Source organism: Fundulus heteroclitus, unplaced genomic scaffold (assembly GCF_011125445.2).
Source record: "Fundulus heteroclitus isolate FHET01 unplaced genomic scaffold, MU-UCD_Fhet_4.1 scaffold_130, whole genome shotgun sequence".
NCBI lineage: Eukaryota > Metazoa > Chordata > Actinopteri > Cyprinodontiformes > Fundulidae > Fundulus > Fundulus heteroclitus.
Window position 1 is genome coordinate 271189 of NW_023396542.1, and position 16035 is coordinate 287223.

General features: G+C 38.6%; 1 protein-coding gene across 1 annotated transcript; it reads left to right on the forward strand.

Annotated features, from left to right (window-relative positions):
* The first annotated feature begins 1317 nt into the window (after nucleotides 1-1317).
* LOC110367659 lies at nucleotides 1318-14658 on the forward strand. Its single transcript, XM_036129034.1, has 11 exons — nucleotides 1318-1625; nucleotides 1707-1891; nucleotides 2089-2226; nucleotides 4062-4203; nucleotides 8700-8880; nucleotides 9664-9805; nucleotides 11912-12049; nucleotides 13457-13515; nucleotides 13643-13660; nucleotides 13755-13831; nucleotides 14092-14658. Exons 1-11 carry the CDS (start codon nucleotides 1509-1511, stop codon nucleotides 14188-14190), a joined length of 1296 nt encoding a protein of 431 aa, XP_035984927.1. The 5' UTR covers nucleotides 1318-1508; the 3' UTR covers nucleotides 14191-14658.
* The last annotated feature ends 1377 nt before the right edge of the window (nucleotides 14659-16035 follow it).

Here is a 16035-nt window from a genome sequence, read left to right on the forward strand (position 1 = left end):
TTAAAGCTTCACCATGAAAATCTTCCACAGCCAGAAATGTAAATAGAAAATGACAGGGAGTGGAGGAAAGGCAGACTTTGGGAGTATAAATGCCCTTCTGTGAAATATTAGAATTTCCCAAATTCTAAGGTTTTTCTTAGAGTTTTACATCGGTGAGATAAAAGTTATTCACAAAGCATCTTGAGCCTTTAGAGAGCTCCTAAGTGACAACATGTTAGGATTAGTGAGGAGGACATTTAGTGAAGCTAAGAGTGTCTGAAGCAAAAAGATGGCAGAAACAGAGAGAGCTGATTGGCTGATACACCACCTAAACAGTGGAGGAAATGAGCACATAAACTTCCTTAATAATCATATATATATATATATATATATATATATATATATATAATTTACACTTTATCATTCCCATAGAGGGAAATTAATAAGTTTCAGAGACCCGATGGGTTAAAGGTGTGGCTATGCTAACATAATGTTACTGAGCATGAATTAATAATAGCAAAAAAACAGATCATGAATTAAAATGGGAGAAATGTCCAAAGAATATAATACAGAGGACTTTTTAAAATATTCACAGAAAATGCTCTCAATAATAAACATTTTAGAAGTGAAAAAAATTTGCAGAAATATATACACACTCTAGACAAAAGAGATGAGAAAGTATTTTCAGTATTGTAGATGATGTCAGTAGCTTAAATGACGTTCGCTTGTGTGATGCCATCTCCTTACTTTGATTGCTGCATGGAATGCTTCTCAACGCTTCTCAGGCTATTATGCACCCAGACGCTCAGAGAAAAAGGCACTTTGATCTGTGCTTCAAAGTCCACCTGTTCGCACCGTGATCCAAAGACCAATTTAACTTTCAACACTCCTCCATTCTCCTGCCACTTTGTGGGACAGAGGCACTGCTCCTCTTAGTTTTCTCCACTTCTATTTGCCTTTTTATGTCAGTCTTTTTGCCAAATCCAGATTTATATAAGCAGGCAATCCCAGTAAAATGCTGAGAAGTAAATGCGCATTAATATTAAATAGATGAAGCAGTATAAGTATGGCAAAATAATGATAAGGATGAAAATAGTAATAAAAAAAATCTGAACTCACTGTGTTATTTAAAAGCACTTTTCATTGTCCTTGTACTGAAATGTGCCATACAAATAAACATGGCTTGCCTTGCCTAGTTTTCTAAGTTTCATCATAAAGACACACATTATTTTTTCTCTATTGATTACTAGGAACGCATTTGTGGTTTTCTTGTACTATAAACCAATCACAGCTCTTAAAGACACGGCACACCTAGCAACAGGATCAACCACACCTCCTCACAAAGATAAACATTTCTGTCGTCTGCTTACTCAGAGTCACTCTAGCAACTGCTCTGAAGCTAAGACTCCTTGGTAGCACTTTTTTTTAGGGTAAGGTAGAAGCTCTCTGAGAGGACTGAGAATATTTGTGACTACAGGCACTGGTCTCCAGTACCTCTGTTTTAGTGCAGATCCATTGACTTGTTCAACATGTTGCTCTCTGTGCTGCTGCTGCTGCTGCTGGTCAGTGGTGCACAAGCCTCTCATTATCGTGGCGCTATAGTGACCTACTATCCAAAAGAAATTTTTTCAGATGGATCAGTCTCTGTAAGTACAGATTACTTGTAAATTCTTGTTTAACTTTTAAAATTTGATAACACCTGATACTTAAACTATAAAAACCTACAGGTGGTCCTTCGCTATAAGTATAACTTCCTAACCTGCCAAGATGGTTCATTTGCTTGCACTGGAAACTGTGGTACTGAAAGTGTGATTCTTTCAAACACCAACTTTGAGCAAGTCACTGATTCTTGGTGTCAGAGTGAAAAAATCACGTCTCGGTCTCTTCCCAACAACTCTCCATTTCAGCTTGCGTGAGTCCACATTAAAGATGTTTAAAGAAATATTTGGATATTTAGATTATCTGTGTGAAGAGATATTAGAAATACAGAAGTTTAAATATCACAACTAAATATCAAATCTTTAAGAACATTTCAATGAGTTATTGGAACAAAAATAACTGAAGTCTTTGTCTGCAACCTTTAAAACTAATCTCTAACATCAATTCCAGGTTTGACAGTAGTGGCTGGTTCAGTAATAAAAATGGCATTGTAGGTTGGAGAGCTGTGGCAAATGTTGAACTGAGGATCCGGTCTGACACCAACAAACCCAACTCATCACCACAGACCACCATGTTTCCTGCTCTGAGGTAATTCTGTAATCATTTGGATCACATGTTGGCAATTATAGTTTTAGCAAACTATTGTGTTAACCTTTTCCTCCTCCTCTCCTCTATTTCTGTCACCTTTTCTCCCTTTTAGCATTTTATCTCATTTTTTTCTCTTCCATTGTTTCTATTCTACCTTCCTGTTTTTGTGTCCATTGAACATGAAATAGTCCTAGAATAATATCTAATAAAGCGTTTTGCATATATATTGCATGTTTGAAAATGGATGGCTGGATGGATATATTTATATATATATGAAATCAAGCAGAAAGCTGTGGCAAAAGCAGTAATGTTCCAAATACAGAGGAATCACACTCTTAAGCCTCCCTGGTAATTCAGGGGTTCTGGAAAGGAGGGTCCGTCGGATAGTCGAATCTCGGATTCAGGAAGAGCAGTGTGGTTTTCGTCCTGGCCGTGGAACATTAGATCAGCTCTACACCCTCAGCAGGATTCTGGAGGGGGCATGGGAGTTTGCCCAACCAGTCTACATGTGCTTTGTGGATCTGGAGAAGGCATTCGACCGTGTCCCTCGAGGGATACTGTGGGGGGTACTCCGGGAGTATGGAGTACCGGGCCCTTTAATAAGGGCTGTCAGGTCTCTGTACGACCGGTGTCAGAGTCTGGTCCGCATTGCCGGCAGTAAGTCGGACTCGTTTCCAATGAGAGTTGGACTCCGCCAAGGTTCCCCTTTGTCACCGATTCTGTTCATAACTTTTATGGACAGAATTTCTAGGAGCAGCCAATGTGCTCCCCCTAGTGGTGGAGTTAAAGTATCTTGGGGTTTTGTTCAAAAATGAGGGGGAAATTGAGCATGAGTTTGACAAGTGGATTGCCGCTTCATCTGCTGTGAAGCGGTCGCTGTACCGGTCCGTTGTGGTGAAGAGAGAGCTGAGCCAAAAGGCGAAGCTCTCGATTTACCGGTCGATCTACGTTCCTACCCTCATCTATGGTCACGAGCTTTGGGTCGTGACCGAAAGAACAAGATCCCGGATACAAGCGGCTGAAATGAGTTTTCTCCGTAGTGTGTCTGGGCTCTCCCTTAGAGATAGGGTGAGGAGCTCAGTCATCCGGGGAGGACTCAGAGTAGAGCCCCTGCTCCTCCACGTCGAGAGGAGCCAGTTGAGGTGGCTCGGGCATCTGGTCAGGATGCCTCCTGGACGCCTCCCTGGTGAGGTGTTCCGGGCACGTCCCACCGGGAGGAGGCCCAGGGGAAGACCCAGGACACGCTGGAGGGACTATGTCTCCCGGCTGGCCTGGGAACGCCTTGGGATTCCTCCTGAGGAGCTGGCCCAAGTGGCTGGGGAGAGGGACGTCTAGGCCTCCCTACTGAAGCTGCTGCCCCCGCGACCCGACCCCGGATAAGCGGAAGAGAATGGATGGATAGATGGATGAAAATATTAAACAGATTTTAAATTAACATTATTTTTTTATTTTTCAGCTAAGCGAGTGCAGCATTGGATTAGTATAGCTTCACATAACTTTGAATCCATTTAAATATTTCCAGTATAAGCCTGTAACTGTGACAAAACTTCAAGATTTTTAAAGCAAGTTTTAGTAATCAGGCTGAGATTCAATCCAAGGACCTTCCTTTTGCAAGGCAGCAGTGATTAATATTATATTAATATTATTGTGCTTATCCACAATTATATCAGCAAAGAAGAACAAATGCCTCAATGGTGCTTCAGTTTGATAACAAAAGTATGATAAACCTGGAGGTTTTATCAGCACCCAAAAAAAGAACAATACATCTTTGATATGATGACAACAAATAGTCATGTTCTACAGTAATTGATTTCTTTATATTTTTGCTCCCTCAGAGTTCCTTCAAACTGTCCTAGAAATATTAACCTGCTGGCCTTTGACCCGGATGGAGACGAGGTTAAATGCAAATATGCTAACTTATCCTTGACTGAATGTGCCTCACCCTGCACACCTCCGCCTGTTCTCAGCCTGTCCTCTGTAAGTAACATACACTAATCTCATGTTAGACAAATAAATAGTTTATATGAGTCAGTAATAAGTTGAAAAACTACATAAAGTGTTTTGTAGAAGCACAGGCAAATATTCAGCATTCGCATTTGAAATATTTCAAATGAGAATGATGTGGTGTCCAAAGTCAGTCCTCAAGTATTGCATGTCTTAGACGTTTTTTTTCTCGTTCTGCACAGATGAACCTAATGAGTGCTTAATTAGTAGGCCTCTGCAGACCTTGATGGCAGACTGAGAAAGTAAATTGTTAATTTGAATCAGATGTGTTGGAGCAGGGACACTTTGTACCAAAATTAAAGGTCCGCCTGGCACATTGTCCACTAAAACCTTTGTGAAACGAATATGCTTAAACTGATTCAGTTTAGATTTGTTGCAGTTATTGTGAAGAAGAAAAAAATGCATGCATTATATTAACCCCCGCCCAAAAACTATTAGAAATAAAAAAAATATTATGATACAATATATGAAATCATTGATGTGTGAGAATGAGATAAGGGATGATACCAGCAATACTGATAAAGAAAATATGCAACTGTAATGGTTATAGATAATCGCAGTAAATCACAACAAGAATAATTATTTAAAACAGTAAAAAACTAAATTGAATACTATTAAGTACAAAAGCAATCATAGGTGAGTGTTATTTCCAATCAGGAAAAAATACATTACCGAAGACGCCAGAGCTACCGTAGCAGTTGACAAACTTTATATTAATGGTCAATTGTTCAGGGATCAGAAGATTACTCCTTGGCTTTAATAGATGCACAACAGGTGGATTTAAAGCTTGTCACACTTGGGGGGGAAAAAACGCATCGATCGGAACACGGTGATAAAAGAAATAAATGCACTGCTCAAGAGCACGTTGGCACGGTATGGTTGTTAGTCACGGTTGGGTACACGAGGCATGGGCTGTGGCTCTTCCTCTTTCATATTTTCTCACTCTTTGCACTCTCTTATTTCTCTGTCTTTCTTTATATTATTCGTCTGCTTCTTTCCTGTTGACCAGACAATCACAAGCACGTCAGAAGATGCTACCTGGGTCTATGTATAACTATTTTTCCAAGGACATGCAGTTTCCAACTTCTCACTTTCACCTATGATGAATGTAAAGTTTGTGACATGGAATGTTAATGGGGCTGGCACCAGAGAGAAAAAGCTAAAGATCTTTAATCAGCTTACAAGGTTAAAGGCAGATGTTGTCTTATTGCAAGAAACCCATAAATCTGCTACAACTGTCAGTGATCTTAACTCACCTGAGTTCCCTAATGTGTTTGCTGCCTGCTATAACTCTAGACAGAGAGGAGTGGCAATTTTAATCCACAAAAACGTTAGTTTTAAAGTATTAGACAAAATTATTGATCCTGAAGGTAAAGTCATAATAATTAAAATATCTATTCATAACCAGAAGTTATGTATTGTCAGGATATATGGTCCAAATGTTGATGAACCCTCATTCTTCCACAAACTCTTCCATGCACTTTCAAAACACGGGGATTGTTCTCTAATTATTGGGGGGGGGGGCTCAACTTTGGTCTAAATGAGGAAATAGACAGGCTGAATACAACAGGGACTCAGCGTAGTTGGCAGTCATTAAATGTAGTCAAACAATACATGAGGGATTTTGGTCTTTGCGATGCATGGCGATCTCTTCATCCAAATAGTAAGGAATATACTTTTTTTTTTTATATGTCCACCACTTTTATTCTCGTTTGGACTATTTCTTAATCAGCAGCTCGCTGCTGTCAGACGTTTCAGAGGCTGTTATTCATCCTATTGCTATTAGTGATCATGCTCCTGTTACTTTAACCCTAACAAATAAAAAAATAACCCCACAAAACACGAGTTGGAGATTTAATACATTGCTGCTTAAAGATGAAGAATTTATCAAAATTTTCAAAGAAGAGTGGGCTTCATACCTAGAATACAATGATCTGCCAGGCACTTCAGCATCTATACTATGGGAAGAGAGGGAAAGCAGTGATGAGAGGTAAAATAATTTCATTCTGATCTCATAAAAAGAAGATAGAAAACAAAAAGATTCAGGAATTAGAAGAAAAACTTAAGTTACTAAAAACTTCTCAAGAAGAGGGAAAGTTGGGTAAAATCCGTAAAATAAAATTAGAATTAAACCATTATATTGAAAAGCAAAATAAATATCTAATACAAAAACTTCGAATAGAAAATTTTGAACATGGCAATAAGTCAGGAAGCTTCTTAGCTAATCAGCTAAAAATAAATAAAGAGAAAACAACTATATTTGCAGTTACAGACTCAACTGGGAATACATTACATGATCCAGAATGTATAAATAACACCTTCCGAGATTTCTACAAATCTTCATACACATCACAGATAAATCCATCAGATAATGACATCAAGCAATTTCTGGATAAAATTACACTTCCTAAACTATCAGATAGCCAAAGAACGACACTGGACTCACCGCTGACAACAGTTGAAGTTCAGGAAGCTCTTAACAAGCATGCCCAATAAAAAGGCTCCAGGCCCAGATGGATTCCCTACTGAGTTTTATAAGGAGTTCTGGAGTATTCTGGCACCAACGTTCCACAGAATGTTGCTGGAAATTCAGGAAAATGGCAGATTTCCAGCTAATATGAAATCTGCCACCATCAGTCTTCTGCTTAAGCCAGGCAAAGATCCTATGTTGCCCACCAGCTATCGTCCCATATCCTTAATGAACGTGGATATTAAAATAATATGTAAAGCTTTTGCAAAACTATTAGATAAAGTCACTCCTTTTATACTCACCCTGATCAAACTGGTTTTATCAGAGGAAGACAGTCATCCACAAACATAAGCATATTACTTAATTTATTAGATTATTCCTACAGTACAAATATTAAAACTAATATAATGTCTTTAGATGCAGAAAAAGCATTTGATAGAGTAAATTTAATTTTTTTAATCGCTACTCTACATAAATTTGGTTTCGGCAACTTTTTTTTATAAATTGGTTAACAACTTTATACAGCTTTCCTACAGCCTGTGTCAGGACAAATAACCAAACATCTTCCAGCTTTTGTCTCCTGAGGGGCACTAGGCAAGGATGCCCGCTTTCCCCCTCACTTTTTGCCATTTTTATCAAACCTCTAGCAGCAACAATTAGACAAACTAATGCTGTCAAAGGTATAAAATGCATGAAAATAGAGCACAAGATTAGTCTCTATGCTGATGATGTGTTACTCTATCTTCAGCACTCAAACTCTTCCCTCTCTCAAGTAATTAGATTACTAGAATCTTTCTCAAAGGTTTCAGATTACCCTATAAACTGGTCTAAATCTACGGTACTGCCAATTAATTGCTCTTTTCAGAACCCCCTAGATTTACATTTGCAATCAGGAAATATTAAACATTAGGGTATTACTGTGTTGTCTAAACTACTGGATTTAGTAAAATTTAACCACATACCCCTTTTAAAAAAGATAGAAGAGGAAGAAGAGAGAAGATATATATATATACATACAACCCAGTATAGTTTGTTGTTGTTCAAAGAACAATGTATTGATTTCTGCATGACTTGAAATAAGCAATCAATCAAGATGTGGACATACCAAATCAGGGGCTTCTATTTTTTTCAAAAGGGTTTTCATGTAGTTTCTTAATGCTTGTTTTGAAAAATATTTGGGCTCAACAAATTTTATTTATTTTTTATCAGACAGAATGGCATTTGCAATCATGGTTCCACTTAAAAAATAATCATCAATGCCTTACCTTCACACAGATATTAAAAGTTTGAACTGACACTTTATAGCTATGGAGCTGTATCAATCCAAAACAAGGTTAAAAAATACAACAACTGGACTTCTATTGTGAAGTTGAAGAGGTTTTACTTCATATACAGGAAGCGTTCTCAGTTCAAAATGTCTGAAATAATGTGGAGATCAAAGCTTTATATACCTGGTAGCTGTTAGTTTGAGCTTGGATTTGCATGCACATGCGAATTCAAGCTCATAATAACAGATACCCTCTCCAACACCAAAAAAAAAATCACCTCCTTCTAACCTGATACCGCAGGAAAGGAAAGCCATAACATCTCTTAGCCAGGACCAAAGTATCACCATCTCACCAGCTGACAAAGGAAGATGCACCATGGTCCTCAACACTTCTGGCTAACAGGACAGGGCTTGTCATGCATCTTGTTTTGGTCTACAGACAGTGCTCAAGCACAACTTAGTGGTGAAATATCGCTCATTGCTCCTTTAAGGTGAATAATTACTGATAACAATGGTACAGGACTGCTCTTAAAAAATTCCAAACTAATCCTTTAACCACATCTGTATCTCCAGCTTTTTCTACTACGATGGAAGCTACATTGTTCATAGTGGAACTGTTTGGGATAAAAACTCCTATAATGTTTAGAATTATGGTATTTATTTCATTTTACCACTACAGCCCAAAGTATTTAGCTTTTCTTGAGATTGTGTTTTTTTTGTGTGTTCTTGCAGACTTGTACCCTATCATTTCCTACTGTCACTTTGAGCAGTGATGAAGGCTGGTATGTAGTCCAGATGGTGATGGAGGACTTTCCCAGACAGGCAATCACTCTGACTCAGACTGATGGGTTACAAGTTGGGAAAACTACCAGCGATGCAATCAGCAAGATACCCATCCAGTTTGCTTTTCTAGGTATAATCTGATGACATGGTTTCCATATTCACAGCCACAGAGAACTACTCTGACATCAGACTTATTTGTTTCATGTGTTTAATTCTGTTGACCTATGGATAATTTTGTCCTACAGCTAATGATAACCCACAACTGGGTTTCTTGGAAAACTAGATTATATAATAACAACAAAAAGGAACTTTTTATTGCTGTGATGCTGGTGTAATAAAATCAAATCAGATCATGCTATGTAGTCAATCCGTTCGCAAACAATCGAAATGCGGCATAAATGAAACATGACTTCTCCAGGTATTAGCATAAAATACCTTAAAAAGATTTTTAAAAAGTAAAAACACATACAGTTCTTTTAGACTGTACATTTTCAAAAATTATCTTCTGTGAAAAGCATGTTCCTCTTTTCATACTGTGGTACCATTTGCAAGATAGTAGCATTTAAAGAATTTAAAGAGCAGATGTGAGGAGTCCTGGATGATGTTCATTGTCCTGCTCCTACAGTGGTTTTGGAAGATATCTTGGAGAGGAACACTCCAATAATCTTTTTTTGCAGCACTAATTTGGTTCTGCTGGGCCATTTTAACATACATACAGCAAGTGGAATACCACTTATAAACAGCATGTCAGAATGCTCTGAACCATGCTAAGATGCATGCAAAACTTCATGGATTTATCATCTAAAGAAGTTATTGCAGGGTCATTTGTGGCAAAGACATACACACAATTTACTCTGAATTTATATTTTCAGCTCAGGATGGCTAAGGTTGTTTCTTTCCTGATCTGTTCCAGTGGATCCTGCTGCACCATCATGCACAGAAGGTGCTTATCTGCCAAGATTTCTGAGTCCAACTCCAGAAGACGGAGCTCGGCTCTACACTCCTTTTGGTCAGACTCTGGAGATCAACATCAGAGCAGATGCAACTCAGTCTGTGTAAGGAAACGCAAAACACATGGAAAACAGATGTAGTAGAAACAAAAACAGAAGCTGGTACACAGCGCAGTCATTTGTTATAACATTTTGTTTTTGTACACATTTGACTTAAACTGGAAGTGGACCATGTCTGTTTCATTCGGGAAAAGCAAGTTTATTTGCAAGCCACATTTCAGCAACAAAACAATTCAGTGTTTTACATGATGAAAACAAAACACATTTCAGAGGCATAGGAAAGGAAAATAAAGAAGAGTTGCACTACAGACGTAGCTTATTGATGTTTGATTTTATAGTTTAAATAGGAGAGGCAACGTCGCCTATACACAAGTGGAGTTTTAACCTTGGTGTTACATGCCGCAGAATCTGCATGTGAGTGTTTTTTTTTTCCTTTCTCCCTCAGGCCCCATCTCCATAAAGATCAGATTAGGTGTATCTGCAAATGTATTTTGTTGTTTAGGCTGTTGATCCACATTGATGTGTCGTTTTGGAAGAACGTAAACGGCATATTTTGCAACAGGGTCCCCGAGTGGACACTTTTAAGCTTGGTTTATACCCGCCGCATTGAACAGGGCGTGAGGGTGCGAACGCCAAAAGTGACGCAATTGTGCTGTCCTCGCTCCCGAGTGCGGGTCCCTCTGAAATTTTGTAACTTGGCACAGCGCGTACGCAACAGCCTCATTCAAAACGTGGGGATTCAAAGTAGCCCTCGCTGAACAAGTTTGCCTATATTGACATAAAATGGACCTGATGTTTCTACTAGCACAGGTTTTTTTTAAATACTACCTTGTTAGTGTTTATTCTGTGTGTGAAAACAGCACACACAAGATACTGACAGCCTTTCAAGGGTGAGTTTATTGCCAAGCCTGTGGGGACAAACGAGGAGATGTTTCGAGCAGAAATAAAGTCTGAAACAACTACCCACAAAGCATTCAGATTTTATTTAGTAAAGCAAAGTTTTTTGTCTATCTTTAAAAAGAAGATCCATATGGACTTCACAGACAGGCTGTTTTCCCCATCTTCATGTCTTTCTGTATACGATGACAACAAAAATGGCTGTTAATGGCATCCTCAGACTCCTCCTTTCCTTGTTCTTGTTTTTTTTATTTTAGAAAGGAGGACACAATGTGTCCCATGTGTGTGATCCCAGTCATCTTGCTATCTTTACCTTACATAGGTTGTTTGCTTGGGGCATAACTGTTGTTTTTTTGCATGTTACTTTGGCAGTGTCTCCCCAGGGTTCCACTGAAAGCAGAAGCAGAGTACTTGTAGACTTTAAATAGAACAATAAACCAGTGAAGAGGTTATTTGGCAAATAATAGCCACATGTCTGTGCTGTAATAAATAATGATGGAGAACCCGATACCTGGACACAGAGCTTTGTTTGTAAAAAAGTTAATTGTAGATTGTGAATTATGGCAGGCAGACAGGAGACCAGAAGATGCCGGAGGTGTTGAGAGTATAACCAAGGCAGCAGTACCAGAACAGAAGGTGCACACAGACGACCCACCAGAATGGGCAGAGCAAGCAGATGGACCTCCACACTGCAAAAACAGAACTGAAATTAACTAAAAAAAATGTTTTAAATGAGTGCATTTATCCTTGATTTGAGCGGGTAAATAAGGTGATTTGCCAATGGAATAAGATTTTTGCACTTAAAATAGGAAAAACTCATCTCCATCATCTTCTTTCAAGTCCAATATATCAAATTATCTTATTTCATGGGTCAAAATACTCATTCCATTGGCAGATAATCTTATTGACTTGCTCAAATCAAGGGCAAATACACTAATTTCAAGAAATTTTTTACTTATTTTTAGATCTGTTTTTGCAGTGCATGAAAACAGGGCAGTACTGAGTAGCACACAGACACTGGAGACTTATGACAATGAGGGCTGAACACCAGCAGAGATTCAGAGTTAATCTGTCTTGATTTGTTTTGTTGCTGAGCATATGGTTCGAATTGAGGAGGGAGTATTGTTTTTGCAGATTCTTTTTAGCCCGTGCCCGTGGCTTGTTGTTACAGTTGTTTGTTGAAGGAAACAGGTGATCTGTTTGTAGGTGATGAAAAGTTAGAATCACATTCTGTGTATTTCCTGTTTGATAAAGGATCACTGAGCTGCTGTACAGCGGGCCATACAATGTAGTCAAGAGCTCTTTTGAATCAGGAAGCTTTTCCCTGACATGGACGCCATCTGCACGTGAAGATGGACAGAGCCACCCCATCTGCTTTGTCGTCCAGGCAAGGTCAGTATTTGGTCCTTTCTACATTTATTGTGATTGTAATAAGTATACGTCCCCATTTATTTATATATATATATCATAATCTGTCACAGAATTGCAGGTAAATATAATATTTCCAAGGGTGGAGCATACAGACAGATGGGGATCTTTGACGATTCCTTTTTGCACGATCTCTCTAGATTGTCTGAGACACAGACTTCTGCTCTCTGCTTCAGGTTTTCTATAGGATTTACTGTAGGACTGACATGACCACGGAAGATGGTTACATTTCTGTCTGATGAAACCTACTTGTCCTGATGCGACCATATCATATGACCCATTTTGAGTTTCCTGGCAGGAGGCCACCAGACTTTTATTTAAAACATTCTGGTATCTGGAAGAGTTCATGATGACAATAAGAAATTTAAAGTATACGATGGAATCAAATCCTACCAAATCAGTTTACCTACATTACACTAAACAGACCAAGTTCAAGACACAACAGTGTCGACCAGGAAAGGGCTAGAATTTACAGACATCAGAGTATCTTTTAGTTTGTCACTTCTAAATGAAGGTACTTTTGGAGCCACTATTGTACTGCTGTGCTCTTTTTTTGTCAATAGTCTGTCCTCTCTAACCCCCAGCCGGTTGTGGCAGAAAGCTGTTCTGGTTCTCCTGGAGTTTTCTTTCTGTTTAAAGTGGAGTCTTCCTCTCCACTTTTGCAACACGCATGCTTAGTATGAGGGATTGCTGTAAAGTCAACGACACAAAGCAGGGACATATCCAGTGTTAATACATGCTCATTCATGAGGAGTGAATGTTGCAAGTCGACAACCTGACACGATGTGCTAGGTTTCTTCAGATGTAAAACTTTTAACCAATCTGTATGATTTCATTGAACTGATTTTGTAAAGTGCCTTGAGATGACATCTGTTGTAAATTTAGCGTTATATAAATAAACTAATTTGACTTGAATGCAACGTTCTAAATTTAGTATAAATTAAGTCATGCACTCTTAAGCTATTTTGTGGTGACCGGTCTTTGTTTTCAGAGTTCTGCATCTTCTTTCAGCGAGTACATAAACAATTTAAATTAGGTTGGTTCAAAGAACCTCTGCAACCTTATGCAAAATGAGTTAAGGAGAGCCAGTAAGAAAAAGAAACACATATTCCATCTTTGGTACTGCATATAGGCTAAAAAAAATTCTAGATTAAGAAAATGTAAAACAATGGACCCAAAAAGCTTATGAAGAATGGCTTTCTTCTTGCCCATGATTACTTCAGATTTTGTGGGATATATATATATATATATATATATATATATATATATATATATATATATATATATATATATATATATATATATATATATGTTAGGGTAATTTGAACCGGAGTCTAACAATAAAGCTCCTGTGCTGAATTATCTCCACAGTGTCTCTACTTCTGTGTACCAGTCTGAGCTTCGATGCGTTATTGTGACGGTTGGACATAGTAAGTGTAATTATCTCTGCTACAATTTTTTTAATTTGAGTTTTGTATTTCTTCATGTTTCTGCTGTTGTGTTCACATGACCAACAATAAGTTTAACCATTGCTATTCTATCCATCAACAATTACAGAACCTATCCCAAGAAAAAGTAAGTATGAAAACATGAAAGCAGCAGTACTGTCTCCCAATGGCTGCAAATAATTATTCTGGTCTACAGTCATGTTGTTCTCTTGTGCTTCCAGCTTACCTTACTGTTGTGAAACTGAACATCTCGACTACACTGCCACTGACAGACAATCATGACAAAATTCTCCAAGCGGTCAGTAATGTCTGAAATGAATAATAATAATAATAATAAAAGCAATTAAAACCTGAGGTAGAAGATTTTTACGCTTTGACCACCTTTCCTTGGATTTCCAGAAATCAATTGTCATTTGAGAAAACTTAAGCACAGCTGCTAATCATGAACAATGATTTTTGAGATACAGACATCTTTCAGATGGCTGATCAGATTTGGATCTGTTATGTTGATGAGGCAGAACTGACTGTTTCTAATCGAAACCTTGTTTTATTTTGCAGATGAAGAATAAACTGATTGAAAATGGGCTCCCATCCAATTTTACTTTGAGATTGCTGAGCAACAGTTCAGCAGAAGGCAAAGAAAGTGTCGCTCCCTAGTGGTCAATGATAAAAACTACTAGAGTCCTTGTCTTTCTTCCTTTCTCCCATGCCCAGTGCTGGGTTGCTTGGGCTCAGGGCACTTTGTCCTGAATTTGGGCTCAAAATAACATGCTTGATATTACATCTAGTTACATTTACCTCAGAAATTAAAACCTCAATTTAAACATAGATATGTGTGGAATCTATCAAACTGTCCAATTGTTTAAAAAAATCATTCATCCATTTTCTAAACCTGCCTAAATATAATCATCAGTATGATTATTTAAATACTTTGTCTTGCTGAAAAGTTGTGTTCCACCCCCAGTACAGGAAGCTGGTTCAATGCTGGGGCTTAAGAAGATTTATCTACCTGCATGTTTCCAAACTCTGGGCTATTTGCGGCTTGAAAGACTGGTACAAATTTCCCATTATAGGCAGATGATGGAGAATGACATATTACGTTTTAAGGGTGATATTTTCACTAACAAATAAAGAGTGTTTAACTACCCTGCTGTTGTTCTTTCATTCCACTAAAGTAAGTAAAATCACAACCATCCAGCGACTTTTACTCAGTAACATTCTCTGGAGCACCTGAGCTCTGTTTCAGAAAGCTGGGTTAGTGGATATTCAGAGTAATTTCTGGGCTAAATTCCTGCCTAACCTGGCTTTTCCATTTCAGAAAGCTCAGATGTGCAAAGAAAAAGGTGCATCAATCTGCAGCAATACACTTTAAACTCTGTATTTATACCGTGATCCAGGAACCATTTTAACTTTCTTTTTTTCTTTTCTTTTTATTTTACTTGTCATGTCTGGCATTGTAGCATTAACAATTGCTGTCTTAATGCAAAAGAGAGCTGAAAAGATTTTACCATAATAAGTGAAGCATTACTGCTTTCCCCATAGTACTCCACTTGATTTATTTATGGAAGAAGCTTTATTAGATTTTATGCCGGGACTATTTCATGTTCAATGGACACTGAAACGGAAAGGTAAAAGAGGAAAGAAAGGAAAGCAAACAGATAATTGAAAATGCTAAAAGGGAGAAAAGCTGAAAGAAAAAATGAAGAGGAAAGAGTGAAAGCAATATAACATCCTCTGAGTCTGCTTCTTCACTTGCAAAGAGACCAATACCTTGATACCATCACTGAAGTATATACAATATTATTCAATGTGAAATGTATAAAGTGACATCTCATGATAATAAAAGGGTTTTTCTGTATAGAGGTGAGTCTGTGAGTACCTGGATCCAAGCACCTGTAGGTGTTTGTGAGAGTGTGCTTGTGTATGTAAGGTTTATCCATGAGAAAAATGCTCAATAGTGGTTGAGAGGAGCCAAAGACCCACCGCCCAGAGCACCGAGGCAGACACCAGGGGAACCAGAACCCCAGATGCCCAATGGGACCCCCTGAGCAAAGGTGCCCAAGAGGGGTCAACACAGGGAAAGCTGCCTCCCCCATCTTAGGGAACAACGGAGATGGGCCCCAAGAAAACCCCCAACAGCCACAACACCGAAGCACCTGGGAGCCACGGGGACGAGCTTGTGGGCTCCTCCGGCAGCCAGCTATGCCGGAGCAGATCCAGCCATGGACCCCGGGGACCCGATGCCCAGGGGATCCCACGGGGGCCCAGGCCCCGGGAAGCTTTAAAATACTGTCTAAAAAAGTTCAAGCACATGCGCATGTAAAAAAAATATACATATGTTTTGCTGGTTACATGTATTCTGGAATCCAGAGCAGAAGAGAGAACAGATCAAGAGTTCGAAAAGCACTTCACAATAACTTTACAGCTGCTGAACTATTATAAAGGTTGCAGTTCATATGTGCAATAATATACACTGCCTGGCCAAAAAAAAGAGTCGCCACC